At 40.7% G+C, this 16,461-nt stretch overlaps 1 protein-coding gene across 3 annotated transcripts in view; it reads right to left on the reverse strand.

Annotated features, from left to right (window-relative positions):
• PTPRO (protein tyrosine phosphatase receptor type O) overlaps positions 1–16,461 on the reverse strand; it is a 239,816-nt gene that overhangs the window by 19,064 nt on the left and 204,291 nt on the right. For all 3 annotated transcript variants that reach the window (XM_077870947.1, XM_077870946.1, XM_077870948.1), the window contains 2 exons: positions 12,564–12,599; positions 8,397–8,478 (listed from right to left, as the gene is read on the reverse strand). In XM_077870947.1, the coding sequence (XP_077727073.1) occupies positions 8,397–8,478; positions 12,564–12,599 (118 nt within the window). The remainder of the gene's footprint in view (positions 1–8,396; positions 8,479–12,563; positions 12,600–16,461) is intronic.

Below are 16,461 nucleotides of genomic sequence, written 5' to 3' on the forward strand. Positions count from 1 at the left end.
AAGGTATGGAAAATTTGAAAACAGAGACACATTTCAGATTTTTGAAGGTACATATTAACTGAAATTTATGCAATATGTATAAATATTTCTATTCTATGGGGAAATGTAGGTATTTCTCCTGCAGGCAATAGGCATTAGTAAAAGTAGTAAAAGAAAGAGTGAAAAATGATTAGTGAGTAGTCCCCACGTTACAAGAATTAAGATCTATGGGCACTAAATATCTGAAAATAAATTTAACAGTAAGGATGAATCAGTAGTGGGTAGGCAAAACCCTCCAGTGAAAATAGGAAAGTCCAAATATCTTTATATACGTATCAGTACCCCTATAAATCCTATTATCAGAATGTGCACTGGTAGGGCAATTTTTATACAAACAGACAACCCTCAGACTTCAAAAATATTATATTACGGGACAGTGGGGGCTTCTAAGCTTTCATCTCATGTATCTTATAGGAAACAAGCAGTTAGGGTCAGGCCACCTGGACTTCCCAGGAGGCATTGTTCACGCTGTGGTGCTTGGAATAGCTCTCTGGAATTGGCCAGTGCACAACCAGCGCTGCAGATCTGGTTATGTTCCTGGACAAATGTCAGGGAAATATGAGTAAACAGTGTATATAACCATCTACAAATGGAATTACCCATATAGTATGCACCCCTATGTAAGATTAACTGAGGCAGTAGAAAAACTACTTGCTGTAAATCTTGCTGTAAATCATCCATGGGAAGAATACGTCGTATCTTGGGGAAGATTTGGGAGCATCTTTGAAAGACTTTTCAAAGGGTTTGGAGACATTGGTGATGTTTTGAGAGACTGAACAGGCATATCTCTTTCTTGGCCTTTCTGTCTGGGTATTTCAGTGTTCTTTGCAAAGAATATGCTTTAAAGAGACTGAGTTCTTGGGTCTTCACTGCTTCCACATAGAAGTTTCTTGCCAGCACAATGCGCTTACTGGTACTGGGATGCAAAGCTGTGGTCAGCATGGATGGACGGGCCAACCTGAATCATTTAGATTTCTCTCCTTTCATCCTGCAATACTTTGGGCTTTTTGAAATCACAAGATCTCAGGCTCTTGGGGCTCAAGTTGATGTCAACTTTAAAGACAAACTATACTGCCTTTAATCCTCAATTCACAAAGTGAGTTGTTCTGCCTCAGGCAAAATCCTTGCTTACTAAATGCCTTTAACCAGAAGCTTGTCACTGTCACTTTATAAGTGGTTCTTCCATTTTAAAAGGTTTTCAAAGACTGACTCTGTTGTTCTTAGAAGTAACAAAATTTATTTTTGGCAAACTTCCACCAAATCAGTGTTATTTTTAGGTTAGTTCTTCCTGGCAGCTATAAACTAATTTTAAATGATGCTTCCATTGCTTAAAATATGTTGGAAGTCTACTTCCTTTAGAGGGTGTCTTTAGAGATAGTTTGTCAAAACATCTGGCTGATTTGGGTGTACCACTCATTAACTGTAGGGTCTTGGAAAAGTAGTTCAACTCTTGGTAACATCAGTTTAGTTATCGGTAAGATAAGGCTATCAATATTTCCATCTCCCAGCCACATATCATGCAATACAACAGAATGATTAAACTTAACAAATATTAATACAGCACTATTGAAAATGACTGTGGAATACTCCTGTTAGGATCCTTTGTTTTGCTTTGCCTGGATGCGATCTCCCTCCTCTGCCATTTGTCCTAACAGACCAACAACTTTCCCTGCAAATCCCCCGCTTTGGGGACAGACTGGTGAGCCACAGGAAGAAGCCTCAGATACAAAAGAGAAGTGTGCAAACAGATTGGAATTGAGAGCTGGAGCACATATGGAAGCCGACTAACTGATAGAACTTTAATTGTATGTTGCCTCCCTGCTGTAAATGCCCTTAGTTGATAAGAGAGGTTTAATTGGCTGAACACTGTAAGTGTAAATTGCCAAAGCTGAACCTCAGCAAATCAGGAACAGAGGGTATACACAAAATGCCTCACAATCTTTTGTAATTTAGTCTGTCACTAAGTGGAAAATCAAATACTAAGTTTCCAGTTCAGTAGCTCTGCAGTTATTCTCTTTCCGACCATATGGAAACTCCAGAGGCTTAAATCTTCATAAAGGCAAAGTACGAGGTGATGGCCTGAAACCGACATAAATCATTTTTGCATTTTCCATTGCCAGTTCTGTTTCTGTTAAGATTTATCACTGGGTGTTTTTTCTCTGGGCCATGTAGTTCATCCATAGTGGGTTGAGTCGTGACTCCCCAAAAGATATGTCCACATTCTAACCCCCAGAACCCGTGAACGTGGCCTTATTTAAAAAGCTGCTGCGCAGATATAATTAAGTTATGGATCATCGGATGCGATTATTATGTATTATCTGAGTGGGTCTTGTAACTAGGAACAAATGTCCTTCTAAGAGAGAGGAGAAGGCTGTTTAATGACAGAGAGATTGGAATCAGGCAGCAGTAAAGCCAAAGAGCGCCTGGAGCCTCCAGAAGCTGGAAGAAGCAAAGAAGGGTTTTTCCCCTAGAGCGTTCAAAGGAAACATGGCCCTGATAACACTTTGGTTTTGGACTTCCAGCCTCTAGAATTACGAGAGGAAAAATTTCTGTTGTTTTAAGTCACCAAGACTGTGGGGATTTGTTATGGCAGCCCTAAGAAGCTGACACAGTCACCGAAGCCCGATGGCAGTCTACGTTGGGTTGGCTGTGTTTGAAGCATGCAACATATGCGCTGTGTTAGTCTGTTCAGGCTGGCATTGCAAGATGCCGTAGACCAGATGCCTTAAACAATGGAAATGTGTCTCTCACAGTTCTGGAGGCTGAGTTGTCTAAGATCAAGGGGCTGACGAGGTGGATTTCATTCGTTTCATTCTGGAGCTTCTCCTGGCCTGCACGTGACCATCGTCTCGCTGTGTGCTCACATGACCCTTTTTTGTCTAACTCTGCTTTCCTTCCCAAGCCTCCATCTCTTCGACATATCAATTTGGAGAGGGCACCTTCAGTCCATTAACATGCACAGTAATCTGAGAAGGGCACAAACTGTATTCTCACTCTAGTGTCACTCAAGTGCTAACTCATCTGAGTCAGGGGAGTTCGATTAGTAGACTACAGAGCAAATGAGGAGTCATCAGTGGGGTTGACAGCAGTGGTGCCACCTGTGCCAAGTAGAAGGCTCAGTGGAACTGGGCAAGGTCTGGCTAGTTTTCAGGCGAACACAAAAGGAGACAGGATTTAGAACAAGGTATTTAGTGAGGCTTTGTACTCGTTTCTGAGGGTTGCCATAACAAAGTACCACAAGCTGTGTGGCTTCGAGCAACAGAAGTTCATTGTCCTATAGTTCTGGAGGCTATATATCTAGAATTGAGGTGTCAGTGGAGACTTCTGACCTCTGTCACTTATAGAGGAATATGAGGGCAACCTTCCTGCCTCTTCCCAGCATCTGATGGTTTGCTGGCAATCTTGGTTATTCCTTTACTTGCAGCTGTTTGACTCCAATCTCTGCCTTCGTCACCACATGGCATTCTCCCTGTTGTCTCTGTGTCTTCACACAACTGTGTTTCCGCTGCAACCCTAGCCAGACTAAGAGCCCACCACTCCAGTATGACCTCAGCTTAACCAAATATGCAATGACTGAGTTTCCAAATAAGGTTATATTCTGAGGTCCTGAGTGGCGGGAGCTTGAACATGTCTTTTGGGGGACATGATGCCACCTATGACAGATACTCTAAAGGAAGAATGGGGTGCAGCAGTCATGGGCATCTGGGGGTGGTGATGGAGGACTGCAGAAGGATGCCAACCTCAGGAAAGTCTAGCAGTAGTTAGCAGGGCCCTGGGCACTAGGGTAGGATTTAGGGGCACCATTCTAGCCCCTGGACAGATGGCTAGCACTGGCACTTGGAAACAGAGACCAAACTTAGAAGATGAGGAACAAGAGGAAGGAAAACTCAGGTCTGGGAATCAAGCAAGACTCCTGGAGTCAGGACTGTTGGAGAGGGTCTGAGGTGCCTTATTTCAAAGACTGCAGGTAAGTCTCCAGCGAACTGGACTGGAACAGCTGCAAATGGGAGTTACTATCCGAAATCAAAGCTCATCTCTCATAAACTACATGGCAAGTGATGCAGTTTGCTTTTCCCTTTGCAACCACGTTTCTCAACAAAGATGGTTGAGGGCTTTCACTAGCATCCTGAGCAAACAAATATAAAACATAGAAATTAATGGCAGAATGAACAATATATGGCATGTCTCGTGGGCTCTCAAATTTCGAGCTCTAAAGTTTGGCTCTTCAAAACCTTTCCATATGAGACATATGAAATGAGGAATTGAACTAATCCCTAAGTCCCAAACCTCCTTAAGGAAAGATGCACATTTTCATCAGGATAATCAATCTTTCCAGCAGATCCAAAATCAAATGCTGGGTGAATAAGGAATGTATTTAGTGAGTGCAAATTAGCAAGTCATATTGCTTCTTGTATGACTTATAGCTGTATTGGTAATAGATGTAAATCCAGACATTAGTTTCAATTTGCATAATGCTTACAAATGATGTAATTTCTCAGGATGAGTGGGATCTTTCAATGTCAGTATCAAAATGAATACAAATATTAAGCATTCATACAAACAGAACGAATAACTGTTCAGCTACTGAAGTTAGCTAGATCAGCTGATTCAGCCACCTTAATTGATACTCTCTTGGGTTCCTATTAGAGCAGGGGACCTTTTTCTCCCCAGAAGTTTTGATTAATTATCAATTTCAGGAAAACTTGAGGGCTGCCACGTGAAAGATCTGACATGCGTCCTAAAATCAGGTATGGGTATGAGTCTTTGAAAACAGATGAGGAGGGACCTCTGGGTGGCGCAGTGGTTTAGCGCCTGCCTTTGGCCCAGGGCGTGATCCTGGAGACCCGGAATCGAAACCCACGTCGGGCTCCCGGTGCATGGAGCCTGCTTCTCCCTCTGCCTGTGTCTCTGCCTTTCTGTGTGTGTGTGTGTGTGTGTGTGTGTGTGTGTGTGACTATCATAAATAAATAAAAATTAAAAAAAAAAAAAAGAAAAGAAAACAGATGAGGAGCCCTGACATGGAACCACCAAATGGGGGTGGTGGAGGCAGGTTGGGCTGGAGGCTGGCAGTGCCTGAAGGCTGATGGTTGAAAAAGGAAGTGAGTTAGATCAATGAGTCACTACTTTGGCAAATGTTAGCTCAAAAAATACAGCCTGAGCCTGAGCCTGAGCCCGAGCCTGAGCCTGTGATTTAAGGCAGACTTCTAGAGAATCATTTGAATTTTCTCACTAGAGCAGAGATGCAGTATCTCTGGCACCAGATAAATTACATGTATGATCAACAATGTTCTAAGAACAAAGATATATGAAAAAAAAAGCTTTGGAATAAATAATGATACTAAACACTCCTTTAAATTATGGTGTGATGGTTAATTCTATGTGTCAACTTGCTTAGGCTATATAGTGCTTGGTCTTTTTTTTGGATGTGATTAACATTTAAATTAGTAGGCTTTGAGAAAGCAGATTACTCTCCATAACTATGGGTGGGCCTCATCCATCAGTTGAAGACCCTAAGAGAAAAGATTGAAGTGCCCTGAGGAGGGGGAAATTCTGCTTCCAGACTGCTTTGGATTGAGCAGCAACTTCAATTCTTCCCTCGGTTCACTGCCTGCCCTGCAGATTTCAAACTTGCTAGCTCCCACAATGGTGTGAGCCAGTTTCTTAAAATAAGTCTGTCTCTTTCTATATATATTTCTTCTATTATATGATCATATATAGGATATACATAAGAATTATATAAGAATTATAAAGTTGTGTAATTACATAATGTAATGAACTTACGGATGAATTATATTACTATATTATATTGTATTAGAGTTTATATGTATATATTTCCTATTGGTCTGATTCTCTGGAGAATTCTAATACACGTGAGTCAGAAAGCTTGGATGTACCCTTGTCCCAGATTTAGTCCAGTATCTTTCAATACTGGACTGGCCTGGGTCAATTCTTTATTGTGCGGGACTCCCACTCATAGCAGAACATTCATCATCCCTGTCCCTTTCTCTATGGAATACCATGAGTAGTTTCTTCCTAAGTCATTGTGAGAACCAAATATGCTCCTCACACCCCCCCAAACTCACCCTAGGGGACTACTTGGTACTGGCCCAGTTGGGAACCATTGATTTAGTTTGGCCTACTCATTTAATGGATCAACAAATTGGGGTGATGAGGAATTATGGCTTTTTTTCAATATCAAGTAATGGCAAAATGGTAGTGAGGACAAAAGGTTTTGGATTCCCACTTTAGTACATTCCTACCTCCTTTATAATTCTTATGGAATAAGCCTGAATGTGTTCATTTATTCATTGAATGGATAAAAGCTCTCAGCATATTATAAATTAAACATTTAGCACATAAAATTTATTATTCTACTTTTCACATTTTTGAAGCATCTGAAGCTAAGATCTGATCACTAATTGTTTGGTTCTCCAGTGCCCTTTCTTTTCCTGGGAATAATGCTCTCCTTTGGTTTAGCTAAGTGGTTCTAGTAAGCTTCCTGTTCTGAATAAGAAGGAGAGTCAACAGTTCCCTTTGGAAACTGTGGAAACTATAGGATGTGATACTCAAGGGTTGTGGGTGGCTGTGTTTTCCACTGTGCGAAAAAAGTTGGTTTGCAGAGAAAGAGCCAAGACAGTGGGGGGGGGGAGGGAGAAGGAGTCTGTGCAAGGTGTGGCTTCTGGTTCCAGTCATTCCCAAGACTGAACTGCTCCCTTTCCTCCCTCTGGTTTAGCTCTGGTTATATGATTCCTTTGATTAGATATCTCAGCATCCTTTGAACAAATTCCCTTTCTTTGATCTAAACTAGTTTGAATGGCGTGTCATTCACAACTAAAATCATCTTTTCTTTTTACCAAAAGATGGCTCATTGAATTTTCTTTATAATGATGCACTTCAGAAGCAGAGTAATAATTACACTGAGGTTTGATGGCATAAACTGAGAGGTACTCCTAATCCTCCCAGGGAGGGCATAGATGCTAGCTGTGTCGCCAAGGTAACACGAATCTTGTAGGAATTAAGAGCTGGAGGCTTCAATGAATTTGAAAGTGTATACCCATCATAATTTTCCTCACCATTATCAGAATTATCCAGACATTTATTTTTTTTCCTGAGTTTTGGCATATGTGTTCTTATAGAAAGCCTCCTTTTTTTTTCTTCCCTGAAATGCCATCCTTACCATAGATCTCTAGTTCATACCAAAGTTGAGCTATAGCATTTGGTGTAGCATCTACAACTTCTTGCACACTTGTGTGCAGTGGATAACTGAGCCAGGCTCTCTGTTGAATTTCTGATGGCATGGATGGTAGTTAGGGGGCTTTGTATTTGGTTATGTGTAAAGCTCTTCTCATCCTTAAATTCCCTCTTAGTACATACACACCAGGACTTCCGCTGCTTCTTGCAGACCTAAGATATGAGGGACTATCAGCTGATGAGAGGAAAGAAGAAATGAATATGTATAATGAGGGGAAAGCAGCTACATTCAACAACCTGACATTTCACACAAAACACATTTAAGAAAACATTTCCAAATTTATCACCTTATCTTTTCTTTTCCCGGGTTTCCTTAAATCACAGACCACCTGAGCCTTGCTGTAGGACCCTGAAGGATGAGGCCACTCAGACTGTCCTGAGCTGTGAAATATATGGGAAGAACACCTGAGGACCAGTTATAGTCCTCACACTGCTGAGATCCAAGGCTGACTCATTTCTACCTACTCTGAAACGTGGTCTTGGACCCAAAGAATATGCGTGCTTCAGAGAAAGGGGGTGTTGCCATTTTTTTCCTTCTTGCACATTAATCATGTGTAGGTCTCTTCCCAGTTTCCCCAAGAAAAGTAAAGGAGACCTCACAAAGAAATATGAAGCAGAACACCAGGAGTCCGACAGCTATAAAAGGACCGCCACCCCCTTCCCAGCCCGCCCAGGCTCTTCTGTGCCCAGAAGACAAAGGGAGCCCATTTCAACCACCACCTACCCTTACTGTGGCCTATGTGACATAAGAGACACAATAAAAATTCCCTGAAAATGAAATTCTCTTTCACACCTAAATCCCTGCCTTGCTTTCCTCTGCACACTCAATTGCACTGATGTTCAGTGATGGTTTCTCCTATAACTGTGTTTGTTCACCCTGCTACCCACATCTGTTCTCCTTTCCTCCCACGGTGTCACCCTAGCCCTGACCTGCAAAGGGTTGATGTCCTCAGTCTGAACCAGCAGGTGAGACACCCTTAGTGCAATTACCATCATGAACCAGATGACAAGTACAGCCCAGTGAACAGAGAAATGACACCAGTGCCCATCTGCCAAGTCCCATGCCTCATCTACCATAGAAAGTAGGAAATACTTGGTCCACTCACCTCAAATTGAAGAGAAAATTTATAGTCAGAGTCTTTGGCCATGTCCTTGATGTAGGCATCAAAGTCATCCAGTTGAACTGGGCTTTATCAAACACACACAAAAAATGTATGTTTTAAAAATCTGGCTGACAGATATTTTGACTGTTTCATGCCACACTTTTTGAACATGAACGATTTTCTTGGAGAAAAAAGAAACTTTACTTCTCCAAGGTTAAGCACTCATCTTGCTTTGGTGTGTTTAAGTTACCAGTCCCTAAGATGTTGGGATTAAAGAGAGAGCCTTATATATTACATTCCTTGACATGGGAGAGATCTCTAGATTTTCAATCAGCTCTTATGCTAGCAATAACATATTACATATATACATGTATGCATATTGTCTCTAGAAAACTGATTTATGGGATAGAACAAAGGATTGGCATCTGAAGAACTGTTTGAGACATGGTTTTACTTTACTTACTCTATGATCGTGGAAAACTTACCTAACTCTTGTGAGATTCAACATTTGCATCTATAAAATACTATGGTCATACTTACCTTACAAGGTTGACACACAGTATGTTAAAGAACCTTTTAAGTTTATTATTTTTTTAAAAAGATTTTATTTATTTATCCACGAGAGACACAAACAGAGAGAGAGAGGCAGAGACACAGGCAGAGGGAGAAGCAGGCTCCATGCAGGGAGCCCGATGTGGCACTCGATCCCAGGTCTCCAGGATCACACCCTGGGCTGAAGACAGCACTAAACCGCTGAGCCACCCGGGCTGCCCAAGAATCTTATAAGTTTAAACCGTTTTGCAACTATAGGGCACTGTATTGCTAGCTACACTGTCTCTTCAGAGCAGAGGCAGAGTCAGTGTGATGAAGCACATATCTAGAGAGTTCCTAGGGCCTCCCTCTTAGAGAGCCATGTTTAGAGGCTTGTGTATCTATAAAAGTATCAAAATGGTTCAAAGGTACAATCAGGTAACACATCTGAGCTTATGTTTCTGTATCTATAGCCAAAGTTCTTATCTCTTCCCTCCTTTTTGTGAATAAGAGGTATATTTTATTTCCTATAGTTTTCTGTAGCTGCCTATCCTTCCCAGAGCCTCCTATACCAATGTGTTCCCTCAGCTTCTGCAGGATGCTGTACCCTGTCATCTAATTCAAGCCCTTCCACCTTGGCAGGATCCACACAGCTGGCCTTTTCCCTAGTCTTGTTGCAAATTACTCAGTTTATATCCTCTACCTGTGATCTGATGTCCTATTAGCAAATGCATAGTACTTAATAGTCATTGTTTAAAGTTGTTCATTAGCCAATCTCACTGATTATGGTAAGATTTTGGGACATTTTAAAGGGTATTACGCCTCCCAGAGTTATAATTAAACCCTAATGGTTTTACTTAATAGCATTAATGTTTTGTGTCAACACACCACAGTGCATACATATTTGCAAATGTTATATTGCACGGTTGCTCCCCGAGGTAGACATGGGCAACATTAGCTCCATGCTTCAGGTGAGACGGCCAAAGCTAAGACAGTCAAGTGAATAGTCCGAGATCATGTGGCGATTCAGCCGTAGAACGCTGACTAGCACACAGGGAGAACGACTTCTGGTTAAAAGGTGCTCCCCCCGGGGTTGCCTGGGTGGCTCAGTGGTTTAGCGCCTGCCTTCGGCCCAGGGCGTGATCCTGGAGTCCCGGGATCGAGTCCCACATCGGGCTCCCTGCATGGAGCCTGCTTCTCCCTCTGCCTGTGTCTCTGCCTCTCTCTCTCTCTGTCTCTCATGAATAAATAAATAAAATCTTAAAAAAAAAAAGCTGTTCCCCCTTCAAACTTGCTATCCTTCTACAAGAAAGGCTAAACATGGGGGCTCCTATCCTAGAATGAACCCCCATGAGACCTGCACCTGCACTCTCTGGCTGTTGTCTTTGAGCAGCGCATTGATTTAATGATCCCAATTTTCATCCTGTTATCAGGAGAACAGAAGCTCAAATAGGAAGGTAGGCTGAGAAAATATTTTTGTGTTAGAAAAAGCAAAAGGTAAAGGGAGACAGAGGAAGGGCCAGGAAACAGAAGACTGAACATCAGGGAGAGGAGGAGGATGGTGAGGAGGAGCAAAAGCAAACTGGGAGGGAACAGAGGTCAAGAGGACCAAGGTTCAGGTGGAAGAGGGAGAAGAGAAGGTGGAGCAAAAGAGGGGTGAAATGAAGATGGGTACAGATAGGAAAGAAGAGCCATGGAGATATGGTGCAGGGGGTGGGGGGCAGGAGGGTGGCTTCGGGAAGGAAAGAGAAAGGGTAAAGAGAAAGAAGCAAATGGAAATGTGTAGGGGGAAGCCCCTCAAGAACTGGCTCTTAGAGAAGGAGGGAGGATCAGAAAGAAGATGAGAAGAAGGAAGGAGGAAGCTGGTTTGACGTGACGTGACATGACACTGTGGCTTGGGCACAGGCTCTCCCATTCCTATGCTCTACCCAGACGTCTGTCCATGTCCTGCTTCTCCTGCTCCTTCTCCTCTCTGCCAGGCCTGGAGAGGAGGAAGTCCAAGAGAAGTCTCCCCTCTTGGGCTACAGAGCCGGTTGTCTACGTGCTCCAGTCTATGCCTCTCTGCCTCACCCAACAATGCAACCACGATTTGGGGGCCACAAAATCTTTCTGTTGCTGTCAGATCATTCTTCCCGGGTGACAGGACCTCTCTTCTGGTTTAGTGGCCTTTATCTCTCCCCCGTCAGATGATGCATGTCAATGGAACACAGACTGATTTGAAATAGATTTAGGAAAAAAAAATTGCTATCTGTATGTGCCGAGAAAAATATCTGTATGCCCATCAAGGCTAAACAGAAATATTCTGGGGACTCCTGGGTGGCTCAAGGGTTGAACGTCTGCCTTTGGCTCAGGGCGTGATCCCAGTCTGGGGATCGGGTCCTGCATCGGGCTCCTCGTGGGGAGCCTGCTTCCCCCTCTGCCTGTGTCTCTGATAAATAAATAAATAACAAATCTTACAAAAAAAAGAGAAATATTCTGCATCAACATTTTTTGGGCATTAGGCCCTCCGTTAGCACGAATGCCACAGATTTGGCTGGAACTCTTATTCGCCTCCTATTAATTCACCAACATTTTATCCTTGGCAAGTATCAAGGATGAACTCTATGTATGGAAATGCTCTACTCTTTATATGTCTGGAGGTGACAGTCTAATTAGGCTTTTGAAATCAACTGATGGGTAATTTTCGCCCATCAGAATCTTAATTCTTATGACTTCGCAGTTCGGTAGATAAGCGAAACTATAGGCTAGCTACAGTAATTATTCTTTTCTATTTATTATAGAGATTTCCTGAGACAGCACTTCTCAAAGTACTTATTATAATATCAAATAGAGTAAAAGTCTTTCCCTGCACCAAGCACAGCATTTCAAAGTATAAAATAGCAAAGGTTTTTGTACAACTTTGATGTAGCTATTAGATATTTTTGTAGATTTAGAACGACAGACCTCTTTTTACAAGACTTTTTATAACTCCTAACAATGCCTTCTTTCTCAGTTTTCATATGATGGCAATTTTCCTTACTCCTGACTTGTTCTCTGTGATACACTTTCTGAGTGGTCACTGCCGTCCATATGTGTATCCATGCCAACACATAATAGTCTAGCTATTGTAATATACATTTGCTTCTTTTTAAAAAAAAGTTTTATTTATTTAAGTAATCTTTACACCCAAAATGGGACTTGAACTCATGACCCTGGCATCAAGAGTCGCATGCTCCTTTGACAGAGCCAGCCAGGCACCCCTACATTTGCCTCTTTCTTGAACATCCCTTCTATTTGAAGACAGGCATTTTATTTTTAATTTTTTTAAAAAGATTTTATTTATTTATTCATGAGAGACACAGAAGATAGGCATTTTAATTTGCAAAGTTAAGATCTTATGAAGAACTTCTTAAAATCAAATATTTTAAAAGAAATAATAAAAACTTGCTGTGTTATATACTTCAAAGTTTCTAAGATTAATCTTAAATTTTTCACCACAAAATGAAACAATAATTAATGTGACATGATCGGGGTGTTGGCTAAATGCTATGGTGGGAATCACACTGTATTACATCAGTGTATGGAATCAACACATTGCACACTTTAGATTTAAACAATGTAGTATGTCAGTTATATCTCAATAATAAAAAAAAAACTTACTTAGTCAGTTTCCTCTTCTTTAAACCATTTTTACTCCTGAGAATTAAAAAAAAAAAAAAAGAAAAAGAAAGGTTTATCTGGGCAAAAGAATTGATTGACATCATTACTAAACTTGGAGAACTTCAAATCATTACATCAGGTACCTCAATTTTATTTAATTTTCATTAAACATATCTCCGATGTGTTTACTTTTCCTTAAATGAGAAGATAATGATTTCAGATTCACTTTTAAAAAACTCTATTAGATTACAGGAACATACTTACACTTTATGTCTCAGATTTGCCAAATACTGAATTCTAGAAATATAATCTCTTACAACTAGTGGTTAAATTGCTGAAGTGTTTTATAAATATCTAGAAGCGCCTATTGCCTGAAAACTCTAGGATCTAAATGCAAGAAGGAAAGAATTGGGGAATAAAAGAGAGAACTAATGTCTGGGAGGGTGGACATGATGGTTGTCAAAGACTAAAAGAACCTTTTGGCCATTTTTCCTGGGAATGTAAGTTTGTCCTATCAGCGTTGGCATGTATCATTTTTCCTTTTTTTTTTTTTTTTTTTTTTACAGATCTATTTATTTATTTTGAGAGAGAGCGAGTGCACAATTAGGAGGGACGAAGGGAGAAGAAGAGAAAAATCTCAAGCAGACTCTGTGCTGAGCAGAGGCTGATGTGGGGCTCAATCTCACGATCCTGAGATCACCACCTGAGCCAAAACCAAGAGTTGGATGCTTAACTATGCCACCCAGAAGCCCAGGCAGGAATCTTATAGAATTCTACTATGGCATTTTTCTTATTCAATTTTGACCTATTTTAAGTTATCTGAAGAACTGTACCTATTACTTATTAGCTCTATATTCATCACTACTCTGTAAGTCAGACACATGTAATGCTAATGTATGCTTCAATTAATTACATTGTTAGGGGATATTTAGGGTAATTATTTTCAACCAACATGTAAGGTAACTGACCTAAGTTAGTGAATGAGAATATGGTATCTGCTGAAACACTTCATTACTGTATTTTTATTGTCTTATATAAATGATAAATATTGATATTATTATGTGACAATTATTATTAAGTTTTCCAAGGTCTTTAAATATTGGATGGAAGCACTCAAACTTTCAGAAAATAAACAACCTATAGTAAATAACCAGTGTGATCTGAGTATGCTCATGTGCCAGAGCATTTATTTATATTGAAAATTGTGGGGGAGCCTGGGTGGCTCTGTCGGTTAATGTGCCCGATTCTTGATTCTTGATATTCTTGATTTCAGCTCAGGTCATGATCTGAGTCGTAGGATCAATGCCAGAACTGGGCTTCAAGCTCAGTGCAGTCTGCTTGAGAGTCTCTCTCTCTCTCTGCCCCTTCCTCTGCTCATGCTCACTCTCTCTCTCTAAATAAATAAATACAATCTTTTAAAAAATAAAAAAAAAACTATGAATGTTCAGGTACCTTCATTTCTAGAAAGGCTTTAACAGAATGAAGCACTGCTTCCTCTGTGCTCTCGTAACACTTTATTCATGGAGTATTTCTCCCAGTGCCTGTTGGTTGCATATGTGCTCGTGCTAGTCAGTCCTTCACTGCCCACCCCCCCAACCCAGAGCTGAGTGCAGTTAATAGGACACATAGTAGTGCTCAATAAATGTTTATTTAATCAGGTTGAAACAAAGCATCTTTGCCATGTTGCCCCCAGTTTTAGTTAATGAGGAGTTTGGTACTAGATATGGAAACTGGAACTGATGGATGGACAGGAAGTCATGAGGGCAGAGAACATAGGGAAATATCCATTCAGACAAGTGGTGTTTCTGGTTTTCACTTCCTGGTTTTAGGTAGTTTTTATCTCTCCCCACTTCTGAGTGATGACAAAGCATTTAATAGCTCCCATCTTATTTTTTTCTCCCTCATCCTCTGTCATCCATATTTGGGGTTGAGAAGGAATAGACATTCCAGTTTTTACTTTGCCTCACCCTCATCCTCTCAAAACACCACTGTAATGTTGGAAAGAGCTGTATCATCTAGGCATTTAGGAACCTTAAAGAACACCTTTTGAATTTTTACTCAGCTCTTATGGGAGTAAGGTAGACTTTAGAAATGCCACATTCACTTTGTATAGTGGGAGCTAATGACTTCGGTGCTTTATGACAGAGGAATGTTAGCTGAGAGAACTAACAGTTTGGTGAAATCAGGAGGCTGCCAACATATTTTGTGATTGGGAGTGGGGAAAAAAACAAAACAAAACAAACCTTTCCTATCCAAATACACTCTAAGGGAAACTGGAAAGAAACAAATGTATGTGGGAGAGTGACACTGAATAAATTCAGCACTGAAATATTTAACTGCTACTATTCAACAGCTGTGTAGAAACCTGAATCCTGGAAGACAGGCACTTATTTTTCTTTCAGTCTCATTCATTGATTGAATGAACTTTCCATAGAATGTAAAATTCTACCACATGTTTTGAATGACTTATGGCCATGAGGGTATGTTTAAGTGCATGTCTTCATGACGTGGGTACAGCCTTCATGTTCTGCTTAGATTCTGCAGAATTTCCAAAGGTTCCATAGGGTTCTCATACCCTCAGGGGGTGGGACAAAGACAAGACTGAATTATGAGACTGCACAGCAACGCTGCTGGAGCTTCCCTACATTTTCAATTACTGTGCAAATTCTAGGACTAAAATCGGGGGGGGGGGGCAATTCGCTTTTCACTATGTAAGTTAAAGTTTTGCCAGCCATTTTAACTTCAGCGCATTACAAAAGAGCTAGTATGTATGCATGTTACAGAGAACACATGAGGTGAGGTTTAGGGTGTCATCTTGTCATCACAAAAGATTTTTTGAATAAATGATAACACATGTCAGACATACAGTTAATGCACATGTATACACAATCTTGTGGATCTTTACATTTTCTCTTTCACTTGTATTAGCTAGGTCAGGTTCAAAATCCTAATGACTTCAAGAAGTTAAGAGGTGTAAGTTCTTTATGGTTATGACATCTTGGAAAGCTGGCCAGACTGGAATTCATTGCAAAGAGGAATATGAAAAGAGGCAATGGCAGAGACATGGGATTTACAATGACTAAAACCAAACAAACAAACTCCTCGAAACACAAACTTCAAATACCTTAAATGTCTCCAATTTCATAAGCACTACTTACTCTTTCATGAGCTAATCAGAAATCATCCCCAAAGCTTAAAAAGGCATTTAGAGTTATGTCATTTTCGGAATAAAATATGCAATAACCAGGAGGAAAGAGGAGCAGTTTGAACTAACTGTGGCTTCATGCTTAAAAATGACAACTTTTGAGGATTTAGAGCTAGTATATAAATACTTGAAGAGAGCATGAGGTGACTATGGCGTTAATAAAAAGAGAGTAGAAACGATGAGTCCAGGTTGTGCTAGTCAGAATGAAATGCTTTTCTCTGAATTAGGAAACATGATTTGAGATGTCTGTAGCCAGAAATCCTTGCAAAGTACCATCTTGAGACTAAGCCACTTAGGCACTGGTGCTCTGTTTTGGTTTTGCTACCACCTGGGAAGAGATTTGAGCAACACTATGAGAGAGAAAGTCTCTTGACTGCCACACAAACCACTCTTCAAGAGGATTTGACAATTAACAGAAACATATAGTCCCATGAAGTTGGCAGTTTAGAGAAGAACCAGGTCATGCATGAGGAAAAAGGTAGGACGGATGGCTCTGCTTTTTCTAGCGGTTCCTAACAGATTAGGTGATATAGGAAGACAAACACAGCTGGAGGAGGATTAAAAATGGCTATCTAGCAAATGAAAGTAGGTGGAAATATGCACAAGTTACTAGATGAAGAGAAAAGCAGTGAACAGTAAGGAATCCTGGTGGCTTTGTAAGTACCAGGCTAGCTGATCATATATTTTACTTCT

The sequence above is a fragment of the Canis aureus genome, chromosome 25 (assembly GCF_053574225.1).
Source record: "Canis aureus isolate CA01 chromosome 25, VMU_Caureus_v.1.0, whole genome shotgun sequence".
NCBI classification, from domain to species: domain Eukaryota; kingdom Metazoa; phylum Chordata; class Mammalia; order Carnivora; family Canidae; genus Canis; species Canis aureus.